This window comes from Jaculus jaculus, chromosome 13, assembly GCF_020740685.1.
Source record: "Jaculus jaculus isolate mJacJac1 chromosome 13, mJacJac1.mat.Y.cur, whole genome shotgun sequence".
NCBI classification, from domain to species: domain Eukaryota; kingdom Metazoa; phylum Chordata; class Mammalia; order Rodentia; family Dipodidae; genus Jaculus; species Jaculus jaculus.
In genome coordinates, this window is record NC_059114.1 from 15,715,356 (window position 1) to 15,729,340 (window position 13,985).

Genomic DNA, 13,985 nt, shown 5'->3' on the forward strand with positions numbered 1-13,985 from the left:
CCTGGCTGCTAACCTGCTAGGTCCTGGGCCAGTGTCGAACCCTTTGGTCTCCCGTTTCATCATCTAAACAATGCAGGCTTTGCGTTGAAAGTGGAGGTCTCCTCTTAGTCAGGTCTCGGATGCCCCTCTGTTCCCGGAAGCCAGTGACTTTGCCCTTCTGCCCCTGCAGGGCACTGGTCAGAATGAGAGCAGAGCTGTGGAGCCTTGGGTATGAAATAGTATGGGATGAGATGGGCAGCGAAGGGTCCTCATCAGTCTCTGCTGCTCCAAGGAAGGAGTAGGATGCCTCATCCTATCTGGCTCTTCCTTTTCTCCACAGATCCCCATTGCTGTGAGTGGGGTCCGGGCCATGGGCTTCCTGATGAAGTACCACATTGAGACGGGAGGTGGACAGTTGCCACCTAAACTCTCCAACCTGTTCATTAAGGTGAGTAGAAGGCCCATGGCCAGAGTACTCTGGAGTGTGGCCTGGAGCAGTTGAACTGTCCACAGGTGTCCACAGACACTCTGTGGACCCTACGGGAACACAAGGCAAAGGGTTTCTTTGTGCAAACATTTTCCCCCTCAGGTTGTGTACCCAACTTTTGGTCAGATTCTCCAATTTGTGACCCCAAATCAAGTTCAAAACTGCTATTTCAAGGATTCTAGGCACTCTGATTTTGTAAAATTAGGGTTAGACCTGGGTTCAAAGAAATTTCTTCTCATCTCCCTGTCTCCATAGCCCAGGCTGATTGTGAACTCACAATCCTTCTGCTTCGGCCTCTTGAGTGTGGGAAATACACACATGTGCTTAACTGGATTGGAATATTTATGTTTGTCTTTTTAAAAAATTTTATTTATTTATTCAATGCCCCCCCCCCTTTTTTTTGTTTTTGTTTTTGTTTTTTTCAAGGTAGGGTCTTGTTCTAGTCCAGGTTGTCCTGGAATTCACTATGTAGTCTCAGGATAGCTTCCAACTCATAGCAATCCTCCTACCTTTGCCTCTCAAGTGCTGGGATTAAAGGCATGCACCACCATGCCTGGCGCCTTTTGTTGTTGTTGTTTTCAAGGTAGGGTCTCACTCTAGCCCAGGCTTGACCTGGAATTCACTGTGTAGTCTAAGGCTAGCCTCAAACTCTTGGCAAACTGCCTACTTCTGCCTACTGAGTGCTGGGATTAAAGGCATGCGCTGCCGTACCTGGCTACTCATTCTTCTTTCTTTTCTTTCTGTCTTTCTTCCTTTGCCTTCTTTCCTTTTCCCTCCCTTCTTCCCTTCCTTCCTTCTGTCCTTTCTCCCCCCCCCCTTCTTCTTATGTGTGTCTGTGTGTGGTCACGCCAGGCCTCCTGCCATTGCAGCAGGCTCCAAACACATGCACCACTTTATTATCTGGCTTTATGTGGGTATTGGGGAATTGAATCTGGACCATCCGGCTTTGCGAGCAAGCACCTTTACCACTGAGCGGTCTCCCCAGCCCTCAGTCAAAATCTTTTTCCGCTCCCTCCTTTGCCCTCCTGGTAGGGTCTCAACTCTAGCCCAGGCTGACCTGGAATTCACTATGTAGCCTCAGTTTGGCCTCAAACTGGTGATCCTCCTACCTCTGCTTCCCAAGTTCTATGATCAGAAATGTGCCACCACGCCCCACCTGGGTCAGAATCTCAGCAAGGCTCCTGTCCTTTCTCTCTCCCTTTGCTGGCATGGCATTTTGTACTGTGCCTCTTGAAAGTCCCAGGCCCTAGTCAGTGAAGCTAGAAAGCCTGATGTAGTGCTGCACTCCTGAAAGCCCAGCACATAGGAGGCAGAGGCAGGAGCATTGTGAGCTCAGCTGCAGTGTGTGCCACACAGTGAGACTCTTGTCTAAAATCCCAGAAACCTAAAAAGAAGAAAAAAGCCAAGGAATCTGAGAGCAGGACTCTCCTGCTCATGATAGTTTTTTTTTTTTTTTAAATTTATTTTGAGAGCAGCAGAAAGAGGCAGATAGAGAGAGAGAGAGAGAGAGAGAGAGAGAGAGAATGGGTGTGCCAGGGCCTCCAGCCACTGCCCCCTTGTGCATCTGGTTAACATGGGTCCTGGGGAACCGAGCCTGTAACCGGGGTCCTTAGGCTTCACAGGCAAGCGCCTAACCGCTAAACCATCTCTCCAGCCCTCGTGATAGAGTTTTAAAAAAAAATTTTTTTTAATTTTATTTATTTGAGAGCGACAGAGAAAGGAGAGAGAGAGAGAGAGAGAGAGAGAGAGAGAGAGAGAGAGAGAGAGAATTGGTGCACTAGGGCCTCCAGCCACTGCGAACAAATTTCAGATGTGTGCGCCCCCTTGTGCATCTGGCTAACATGGGTCCTGGGGAATCGAACCTCAAACCGGGTCCTTTGGCTTCACAAGCAAGCGCTTAACCGCTAAGCTATTTCTCCAGCCCGTGATAGAGTTTTTAAACATTAACAAGCACAGAAACAAGAACGAGCTTTGGCATTTTCGTGGGATCGGATCATGCTGGAGACTGCTCTTTAACCAACTTCTAGGCAGTTCTAACACTGCTGTTTTTGGACCTTACTCTGAGTGAGGAGGTTCCTCTGCAGCCAGGCCCCTGCTGAGACTTCCCAAGGAGCCTGATTAGGTGGGATGTGAGTGAGTGACCAGTGTGCATTCGTTTGTTCACTAGCCCTTAACTCCACTGTGCGCTCTGCTGGGCTGCACCCTGAAGGAGCAGAGATGAATAAGGCAGTCAAACTCCTGGGAGCCTCCGGGGAAGGCTCAGATTCAGATAATGCGGTTAGGGAGACATCTGAAGGAGAGAACAAGCCAAGAATGCAGGAAGGAGTGTGGTCTGTGAGGAAGTGGGAGCCTCATGTGGGCCAGAGGGAGGGCAGCACCGAATGAGGTGGGGAGGCAGGCACCTGCCGAGACCCCCAGGGTCGGGGACAAAATGGCATCAGCAGGGAGCAGTGTGCTTAGTGTCCATCGTGAAGGGAGAATGTTGGTCCTGGGAATCTGGTCTTTGAGAAGTAGACTAGCTGCTCCTATCTGTATTTCTCACACAGTGTCTGCAGAACCCATCCAGTGACATCAGGCTGGTGGCTGAGAAGATGATCTGGTGGGCGAATAAGGACCCGCTGCCTCCCCTGGAGCCCCAGACCATCAAGCCCATCCTGAAGGCCCTCCTTGACAACACCAAGGATAAGAACACTGTTGTCAGGGCCTACAGTGACCAGGCGATTGTCAACCTGCTAAAGATGAGGCAGGGCGAGGAGCTGTTTCAGGTGGGAGTCTGACCCAGACTACCTGGCAGGGCATTCCCTGGGCATTTGTCCTGTCAAACTAAAAGCCCAGTGGTTTAGACCCAGGTGGCTTGCCTGGTGTCTGAGAACGCAGTGCCTGTGTTTCTCAGACTTCTTTTAGCAGCAAAACCCTTAAAAGAAATCTCCCAGAGCCCCTGAACACATGCTCTAGCAGAGCCCATGGAAGCCCAAAGCTGTGTGTGCCCTGTTCCTGCCAGGTCCCCAGCAGCCTGTAGAGCTGTGACAAGCACTGCTTGGGCACTCTTTGCTCAGGAAACTTTTTTCTTTTTAAATGGGTGCACCAGGGCCTCCAGCCACTGCAAATGAACTCCAGACGCATGCACTCCTTTGTGCATCTGGCTTATGTGGGCCCGGGGGAATAGAACTTGGGTCCTCTGGCTTTGCAGGCAAATGCCTTAACCGTTAAGCCATCTCTCCAGCTGGGAAGCATTTTTTTAACTGTCCCTGGATCCATCTGATTCCCTTCTTTTGCATATTCTGCCTCCATGGCTTTCACTGTCAGGCTAGCATCTGTCTTTGTCTTGATTTCACTTGAGAACCTGAAGCTGTGTTTTCTATTTATTTTAAATTTTTATTTATTTGAGAGCAATAAAGAGGCAGAGAGCAAGACAGAGAATGCATCAGGGCTTCTAGCCAATGCAAACAAATTCCAGATGCATGCACCACCTTGCGCACTTGGCTTACATGGGTCCTGGGGAATCGAACCTCTAACTGGGTCCTTAGGCTTCACAGGCAAGCGCTTAACTGCTGAGCCATCTCTCCAGCCCTGAAGCTGTGTTTTCTGACTATGTCTCCTCTTGCTCATCCTTCCCACAGTCTCTCTCCAAAATCCTGGATGTGGCCAGCTTGGAGGCGCTGAATGAGTGCAACCGGAGGTCCCTGAAGAAGCTGGCCAGCCAGGCTGACTCCGTAGAGCAGGTGGACGACACCATTCTGACGTGATAGGCTGGGGCCCTGCTGTGATTCAGCTCCACATCTTCCTTCACTGTTTTCATTTTTGAAAATACGTTTGTTCCAATGGGGAGCTTAGAGATGGTGTTCCCAGAAAGTATTTTAATATATCAACCAGCCACAGCCAAAGCCTTAAATCAAACCCACACACAACTGAAAATTGCCTCCTCCATCTCTCACCTTTTTCTTTGGAGAAGAGAAGGAAAAGCACACGCATAAGCCTCAGCAAGTGGCAGTCCAGGGTCTGCTGTCTGGCTCAGCATGGCTGGGCCTGAGGCCAGGAGGGTTGAACTTCAGGTTCCTCCTCGGTGTCTGAGCCCTGCGTGAAGAACTGGCACCACCCACCAACCTCTGCCTATCCTGAGTGGAAAAGACTGTGGAGCTCTGCCCGTGTGCTGTGGCTTGGCTTTCCAACATTGTGCAGCTTGATTGGATCTGACTGGTCAGGTGAAGCAATACCCACCCAGCTCCAGCTGCAGCACCTCCAGGTCTGGGAGGGAGTAGGTTTACATGTAGGCCCTTGGAAAAAAGGATGTTTAATAAAGGCTTTGATTTAATCTTAAAAGAAGCAGATTTTGGTTGTAACCTCCAAATATCCACTAACCTTCAGGCTTCCTGCTTCAGGGATAAGGGAATGTTTCCAACTGTTGTGAATGTGGACAGCACTCCTGCTGCTCGGTACCCCTCCTCTGCTTTCAGCAGTCTTATCCATCCCTGCTGCCTCCTGTGTCCTGGGACCAGTGCATGTCAGATGTGAGACCTCCAGCATGGGGAAGCGGGCCTGAATCACCTGCTTCCCGGCTGTCACCCAGCATGGGAGAGTGGGAGTTCCTGGTGCTCAAGCTGTAGAGAAAGTCTTCCCTCTAGAGCAGTGTTCCTGCAGTCCAGAGACATGACGTGCTGCAGGAAATCAGAGTTGCAGTTCAGCATCTGCTCCTTTATGAATGACTTCCTTCCTCCTGATTCTTAGAAGGCTCGTGACACACATGTCCTCCCTAAGGGAGCACACCGCATTGGGCCTAGTGATTCAAGTGTTTCTGGGTTGTTTTCCCTGGTCACAATGTGGAAGAAACCTTTATCAAATTTGCCGGCCAGGGCCAGGCATGGTGGCACACGCCTTTGATCCCAGACTCGGGAGGCAGAGGTAGGAGGATTGCCATGAGTTCGAGGCCACCCTGAGACTACACAGTGAATTCTAGATGAGCCTGGACCAGAGTGAGACCTTACCTCAGAAAATCAAACAAACAAATGCAACTCTAGGGCTGGAGAGATGGCTTAGTTGTTAAGGCACACACGATGACACAGGTGCACAAGGGTGCCTATGTCACACAAGCTGGCGCACATCTGGAGTTTGACTGCAGTGGCTAGAGGCCCTGGTGCACCAGTTCTCCTATTTTGCTCTCGCTTTCTCATTAAAAAAAACAAAAGCATGCTGGCTGGAGAGATGGCTTCGTGGTTAAGCGCTTGCCTGTGAAGCCTAAGGACCCCAGTTGGAGGCTTGATTCCCCAGGACCCACGTTAGCCAGAAGCACAAGGGGGCGCATGTGCCTGGAGTTTGCAGTGGCTGGAAGCCCTGGCATACCCATTCTCTCTTTCTCTCTCTGCCTCTCTTCTCTCTGTGTTGCTCTCAAGTAAATAAAAGACAAAAAAAAAAAAAAAAAAAAAAGGGGCTGGAGAGATGGCTTAGTGCTTAAGGCATTTGCCTGCAAAGCCAAAGGATCCCAGCTTGATTCTCCAGGACCACATAAACTAGATGCACAAGGTGGCACATGCATCTGGAGTTTGTTTGCAGTGGCTGGAGGCCCTGGAGCACAATCTCTCTGTATCTCTCTCTCCCTCTCTTCTTGCCTCTTTATCTCTCTAATAAATATATAACAACTCTAGCCAGATTGCAGTGTTAGATGTCATCCCATCACTCAGGGCAGAGACAGGAGGATCAGAAGTTTGCGGTTAGCCTGGGTTTCATGAGACCTTGTCTCTAAAGAACAAACCTGAGTGGAGTGGTGGCTCATGCCTGTACTCCTAGCACTTGAGGCTGAGGTAGGAGAATCAGGAGTTCAAGACTGACTTTAGCTACATAGAAAATTTTAGGCCAGCTTGGACTACATGAGACCTTGTGTCCAAAAACACCCCCGACATGCAAAAACCCAACTCATATATATACATATATATATATATATATATATATATATGTGTGTGTGTGTGTGTGTGTGTGTGTGTATATATATATATATATATATATATTGTTTATTTGAGAGAGAATGGGTCTCCAGCCACTGAAAACATTTGGTTTACATGGGTTCTGGGGAGACAAACCTGGGTCCTTAGGCTTCACAGACAAGTTTCTTAACTGCTATGCAATCGCTCCAGCCCCCAAGTCTTTTTTTTTACTGACAACATCTATACACACAACAAACGATGGTGATTCTCCCTCCACACACACACACACTTAACCCTTAGCATGGAGACATCATACAACTTCCCCCTCTCAATCAGTCTCTTTAATTTTGATGACACATTTTCCTCCTATTATGATGGTCTTGTGCAGGGTAGTATCAGGCACTGCGAGGTCACAGATATCCAGGCCATTTTCTGTCTGCAAGAGCACACTGTAAGGAGTCCTACCCTTCCTTTGGCTCTTACATTCTTTCTGCCACCTCTTCCGCCCCAAGTCTTGTCTTTAAAAAAAAAAGTAGCAGAGGTAGAAAGCAGACTTGTGATTTCACTCGCGTGGTGCATAAGACAAGATGACCTCTATGATGTTTGTGATGAAATCCTTGCTTTCTGTGCCTGCTCTTGCATGTCACAGGACTTCCTATAGTCTTTCGGCAGGCCCGGTCTCAGCTGGCTGGGGGTAATTGTAGAATCCCAGGGCTGGAAGGGACCTTGAGAGGTCAGCTGAGCTGCTCCCCTGGTTTCAGCTTTTGGTAGCCATGGCAACTGTTTCCTATTTGCTGGAATTCAGATGGTCACCAGTGTCCTCCCAGCTGCCTAGAGGCATCTGTCCAGCAAGCTGTGTGGCTATGTGCCCACCTCGCCCAGGCAGCGTGAAGTACGGCAGATGGGACTCCCCTCTGGGCTCTGCGTTTCCTCCGGAGGCTTAGGTTAGACACTTGTATCCCCCTCTGGCTTTCCAGCCTGGGACTGGGTGGGCAACCTGACATGCTCAGACATGGAAGACACTCGGTAAGCCAAATCTAAAGGAAAAACACCAGCTTCCAGTTCCAGAAATCGGAGGAGGGGAGCTCAGCATCCAGAATAGACGGCTGGAGGTTGACTCACACGCAGAGATGACTCAAGGTCCCTGGAGCGTGCTGACTTACATTCGGGGTGCAGACAGCGTGTGAGCTCGCAGGAAGGCTATGGCCTGTCACAGAGCAACAGGACAGCAAGCAGAAAGGACCTGTCAGTCCCGAGTCCTGAAGAGAGTCTGGATAAGCCTGGGAGGAAGGGAAGCAGCAAAAATCTGGTGGCTGGTAGAGGGTCCCATTCCTCATTAAAGAAAGAAATTTGGAAAAGCAGCTGTAAAAACAGGCTTCTTTCCCTTTAGTGACACTGGTTACTACAATTACCCTTTTTACCTTATTATTTTCCGTTTTTCAAGGTAGGGTCTCATTCTAGCTCAGGCTGACCTGGAATACACTGTGTAGTCTCAGGGTGGCCTTGAACTCAGCTAGTTCTCCTACCTCTGCCTCCCAAGTGCTGAGGTGAAAGACGTGTGCCACCTCACCTGGCAACATTTCACCTTTCAGTTAGACTCAGACATCCTGTAAGGGAGGCTCTCATTGTTATTTTCCATGGGAGGATGTTGAGGTCACTTGCCCAAGGTCACATGGCGAATAAATGTCACTGTGTATCCAGTGGTTACTGCTGTGGGCCTTTCACCTTGTGCTGGTGGGTTAGGCTTCTGCAGTTTTCACTCTTCTTAAAAACATCTTTTTTGGGCTGGAGAGATGGCGTAGCGGTTAAGCGCTTGCCTGTGAAGCCTAAGGACCTCGGTTCGAGGCTCGGTTCCCCAGGTCCCACGTTAGCCAGATGCACAAGGGGGCGCACGCATCTGGAGTTCGTTTGCAGAGGCTGGAAGCCCTGGCGCGCCCATTCTCTCTCTCTCCCTCTATCTGCCTTTCTCTCTGTGTCTGTCGCTCTCAAATAAATAAAAATTAAAAAAAAACATCTTTTTTAATGATGGGCGTGGTGGCGCATGCCTTTAATCCTAGAACTTGGGAGGCAGAGGTAGGAGAACTGCCATGAGTTCAAGACCAGCTGGAGACTATATAGTGGATTCCAAGTCAGTCCGGGCTAGAGCAAGACCCTACCTCAAAAAACCAAACTATGTATTTAACTTTTTAAAAAATATTTTTTTTTATTTATTTGACAGAATGGGTGCACCAGAGCCTCCAGCCACTGCAAACGAACTCCAGACACATGAGCCCCCTTGTGCATCTGGCTATCACATGGGTCCTGGGGAATCGAACCAGGGTCATTTGGCTTTGCAGACAAATGCCTTAACCGCTAAGCCATCCCTCCAGCCCTATATTTAATTTTTATTTATTTGAGAAAGTGGAGGAGAGACAGATAGTATGGGTGCACCAGTGCCTCCAGTCGCCGCAAATAAACAGCAGATGCATGTGCCACCTTGTGCATCTAGCTTACATGGGACCTGGAGAATTGAACCTGGGTTCTTAGGCTTTGCAGGCATGCGCCTTAACCTCAGCCATGACTCCAGCCCTTAATTTTTAAAATTTATTAGCTGGGCATGGTGGTGCATGCCTTTAATCCCAGCACTTGAGAGGCAGAGATAAGAGGATCGCTTATGAGTTCAAGGCCACCCTGAGACTACATAGTGAATTCCAGGTCAGCCTAGGCAAGAGTGAGACCCTACCTCGAAAAAAAAATCTGCAGGATGGAGAGATGGCTTAGTGGTTAAGCACTTGCCTGTGAAGCCTAAGGATCCCAGTTTGAGGCTCGATTCCCCAGGACCTACATTAGCCAGATACACAAGGGGGCTCATGCGTCTGGAGTTTGTTTGCATTGGCTAGAACCCCTGGCGCGCCCACTCTCCCCTCTCTTTGCTTCTTTCTCTGTCGCTCTCAAATAAATAAAAAGTTTTTTAAAAAATCTGCAAGAAAATGAGTGTGCCAGGGCCTCTAGCCAATGCAAACAGACTCCAGATGCATGTTCTACTTTGTGTATCTGGCTTTACGTGGGTACTGGGGAATCAAACCTGAGTCACCAGGCTTTGCAGGCAAGTGCCCTAACCACTGGACCATCTCTCCAGCCCAAATTACACACACACACACACACACATTTGTAGTAGCGCTGGGGTAGAACTCAGGGCCTTGTGTACTCTAGGCAAGTGCTCTACCATTGAACCACCATGACCAGCCCTGGAACCAGCCTAACTTAAAGGACTAAAGTATTTTAAAGGAAGGAAATGCAGATACTTTCCCGCATTTACAGTTGTCTGGTGTAGTGGGGGCCTGGAATTCACTTTGTAGTCTCAAGGTGGCCCCCAACTCATGGCGATTCTCCTACCACTGCCTCCCAGGTGCTAGGATTAAAGGCGTGCGCCACCATGCTGAGTTCTCACAAGGTCTTGGAAGTCAGACTTGAACCCTAACTGTATTGACTCCTACTGAGCTGTGGCAGGGGCATGAACCATTGCCTCAGCCGCTTATGCCTCGAAATAGTGACCCATCAGTAACACAAGGTTGTCATCTGGACTCTTCATAAGGCCAGGCACACAGGAGGTTCTCAGGGCGTGGACGGTGACGGTGTGAATAGGAAGAAGATTCAGGGAACAACAGGTGGTGGTTACTGCATACGTGTGACCTCCCATAATGCACCCTAAGATTTGCTGTCTTGAGCCCATACTCTGAGAAACTGTTAATGTCGTGTCAGATTCCCTTGGAAGACATGACGACTGCTCTGGGCGACTGAGAGAGATGAGTGAGAAGTGTCAGTACAGGGACACCTCCACTGTGCATGGGCAGGAAGGCACTTGGCCACCACAGTCACTTCCCACACAGTCGGGTTCTTCATTTTAGGAAAAGTGGGGCTGAGGTGCAGATGGGGAGGAGTGCCTCTGCGGTCATGCCGGCTGGCAGCAGAACTGGGAAAAAAACGAAACCCATTATTTCTTGATGCTCTGGTCACCAAGACCCAGGGCTATTCTATAAAAATAAGTTAGAAGGTGAATTGAACAAAAGAAATTCAACAGGGTTTTGGCATGGCTGCAAAGTGACTAGGTTTCTTTTCAGAAGAGGTGGAGCCTGACTGCCTTACTGGGTGGTTCTGAGCTGCCCTGAGTTCTGTTAGGAGGGCTTCCTTGTTAGGAGGGTGAACAGGGGCTTGGGGTTAACAATGCTTAAGAACTGGAAAAACAGAGCTGGAGAGATGGCTGAAAGGTTACGGTGCTTGCTTGCGAAGCCTAAGGACCCAGGTTTGATTCTCTAGTAAGCCAGATGCATAAGGTAATACATGTATCTGGAGTTCCTTGGCAGTGACTGGAGACCCCGCCATGCCCATTCTCTCTCCCTATCTACTTATCTATCCATCATCTATCTGCTTCTTTCTATCTGTCAAATAAATAAATACTTTTTAAAAACGAAAAATTGCCCAAGGAGTGTTATTCCTGGGATTTCTGGGTGAGACCTTCCTGAGTGTACTTGAATGGAATTCCCCAGACTCTTTCTGGTGCTATTGAGTGTGATTTCTCTCATGAGGTGGCAGCCTTGTCATGGGGACAAGGAGTACATGGTAGTCCCTCAGAGATGAGCCCCACTCCCAAGACAGAAAGCTGTAATGCTACAGCATCAAACAACTTGGCCTCTGGACCCCTTCACATTATGAAAAAATTGAGGCCTGGCATGGAAGTGCATGCTTTTAATCTCAGTCCTCGGGAGGCAGAGGTAGGAGGATCGCCGTCAGTTTGAGGCCAGCTTGAGACTACATAGTGAATTTCAGGTGTGGCTGGGCTACAGAGACCCTGCCTCAAAAAATAAAAAGTAGCCGGGCGTGGTGGCGCACGCCTTTAATCCCAGCACTCGGGAGGCAGATGTAGGAGGATTGCCATGAGTTCAAGGCCACCCTGAGATGACAGAGTTAATTCCAGGTCAGCCTGGACCAGAGTGAGACCCTACCTCGAAAAACCAAAATAAATAAATAAATAAATAAATAAATAAAATAAAAAGAATATGTATTGAGGACTCCAAAGACCTTGAGCTTAAGCACTTATATCTGACCTGAAAAACATTTGCAATTCGAGAGATGACAGCCACAAGAAAATAATAAACCCGGACTAGAGAGATGGCTCAGCAGCTAAGGCAAAGGCCTGCAAAGCTTAATGACCCAAATTTGATCCCCCAGTACTCATGTAAAACCCAATGCAGTGGTGCATGCATCTGGAGTGTTTGTAGTGGCTGGAGGCCCTGACATGCCCTCGCCCTCTCTGCTTTCAAATAAACAAAGTACTTTTTGTTTAAGAACAAAATAACAAACCCACTACTTAGCATCAACTACTGGATCAGACAGAACTTTTCTGAGACAGAAGCCACAAAAGAGCAGAGGGAGAACATACTTTCTTGTCTGGCTTCAGGAGCCAAGCATGGTTGAGCTCGGCTGGTATCTGGATGGAAGAAGAGGGCTTTGCTTGGTATTTTTTATTATTTTGAGAGAGATGGCGGGGGGTGGGGGGCAGAGGCAGATAGAGAGAATGGGCACACCAGGTCCTTCAGCTATTAAAAACAAACTCCAGATGCATGTGTCATCTTGTGCGTCTGGCTCATGTGGGTACTGGGGAACTGAACCTGGGTCCTTAGGCTTTGCAGGCAAGTGCCTTAACCACTAAGCCATCTCGCCAGCCCTTGGCATTTTATTTTATTTATTTGAGAGAGAGAAAGAGACAGAGGGAGAAAGTGGGCACACCAGGGCCTCCAACCACTGAAAATGAATTCCAGATGTGTGTGCCCCCTTGTGCATCTGGCTTAAGTGGGTCCTGGAGAATTGAATCTGGGTCCTTTAGTTTTGCAGGCAAATGCCTTAACCGCTCAGCCATCTCTCCAGCCCTGATTTTTTTCAAGCTGCTTTGTCCGGTTGCTATCCTTTGCATATTTTTATTTATTTGTGAGCAGAGAGACAGAATGGGCACACCAGGGACTCCAGCCACTGCAAACAAACTCCAGATGCATACTAGGGAATTGAACCTTGGTCATTAGGCTTTGCAGGCAAGTGCCCTAACTGCTAGGCTATCTCTCCAGTCTCCCTTTTTTTCTCTTTTGCACCTGCTCCTTCCTGCTGTTACTTTATGTATGCACTTTAGCAGTAACCCTTAAAGCTAAGGCAGAACTCCATCCTGCATACTCATTTTACATTAGTTTATGATAGTGTTCTTCCAGCTCCCATTCTAGCTTCTAAAGTGTAAACAGGTGTTGCAAAAGCTCCCCTGTAATCTGGCTGTTAGTGGAACAAAGTTTCCTATTCCTGGTGCCTGCTGCTCAGGTCACAAGTTTCAACATACAGAATATATACTTATGGAAAGAGACTTAACAGAGCTCCTCACTGAACTGCAGTTGGGGTAAATATAAAACAATGTTGCTAGAGGAGACCTGCTCAGAGGTTCATTTTGAGATTCCAGACACACATCCATCCTGGCCTTGGGGAATTCCCCCTCCAAGACAAAATTGATGATTCTCACATACTGTGACAGATTGTCTAAATACAGCTGACATTCAAAGCCCTCTACTATTCTGGTGTCATCATGAAATCTTTATGATGCAATCTTTCCCCCATCATTCTTGCTAATAGCAGTAGCTTTCCTCCTCTGAAGTCTAGACAGCGTATTTGACAACTATTCTATCTACTGTACTATCATTTATTTTTAATTCTCCATGAGTATGTCTGAACTCTGTTGAGTATGTAATTCTTGGAGAGGAAAAGCCCATTAGCACGCCTTAATTTTTTTTTTTTTCTGTGCGTGATGGTGCACACCTTTAATCCCAGCATTAGGGAGACAGTGGTAGGAGGATCGCCATGAGTTCAAGGTCAGTCTGAGACTACATGGTGAATTCCAGGTCAGCCTGGGCCAGAGTGAGACCCTACCTCAAAAAAACAACAAAAAAATTTTTTTGAGGTAGGGTCTCACTCTAGCTCAGGTTGACCTGGAATTCACTACGTAGTCTCAGGCTGACCTCGAACTCATGGTGGTCCTCCTATCTCTGTCTTCCAAGTGCTGGGATTAAAGGCTTGCACCACCATGCCTGGCCATAAATATTTTATTTATTTGAGAGAATGAATGAATAAGGGTGTACCAGGGCCTCCAGCTGCTGCATGTCACCTTGTGCATCTAGCATAAGTGGATCCTGGGGAATCCAACCTGGGTCCCTCTGGCTTTGTAAACTATCGCCTTAACCACTAACCCATCTCTCCAGTCCAGTACTCCTTTTTGCAGTGTAAAAAGAAGTTTCCTAAAAAGAAAAAAAAAATCAAGGCTCGCATGGTGGCGCACACCTTTAATCCCAGCACTCGGGAGGCAGAGGTAGGAGGATCACCGTGAGTTCGAGGCCATCCTGAGACTACATAGTGAATTCCAGGTAAGCCTGGGCTAGAGTGAGAAACCATCACAAAAAACTCAAAACCAAAAAATAAAAATAAAAAAAAAAGACGGAACAATCCGCGGGTGTACAGAAGATGGCAATGGCAGCGTCCTGCTTTCTTGTCTAAAGGGAAAGGAAGGCGGGCGGGAATTCACTGGAAAAACCTTAGGT

General features: G+C 48.3%; 1 protein-coding gene across 2 annotated transcripts in view; it reads left to right on the forward strand.

Moving 5' to 3' along the window:
• The window catches only part of Gcn1 (GCN1 activator of EIF2AK4), a 72,040-nt gene extending 67,254 nt beyond the window's left edge, over positions 1-4,786 (forward strand). For both annotated transcript variants that reach the window (XM_004664139.2, XM_045132002.1), the window contains exons 56-58: positions 320-427; positions 3,013-3,231; positions 4,087-4,786. In XM_004664139.2, the coding sequence (XP_004664196.2) occupies positions 320-427; positions 3,013-3,231; positions 4,087-4,212 (453 nt within the window). In that variant the 3' untranslated portion in view covers positions 4,213-4,786. The remainder of the gene's footprint in view (positions 1-319; positions 428-3,012; positions 3,232-4,086) is intronic.
• Positions 4,787-13,985: the final 9,199 nt, after the last annotated feature.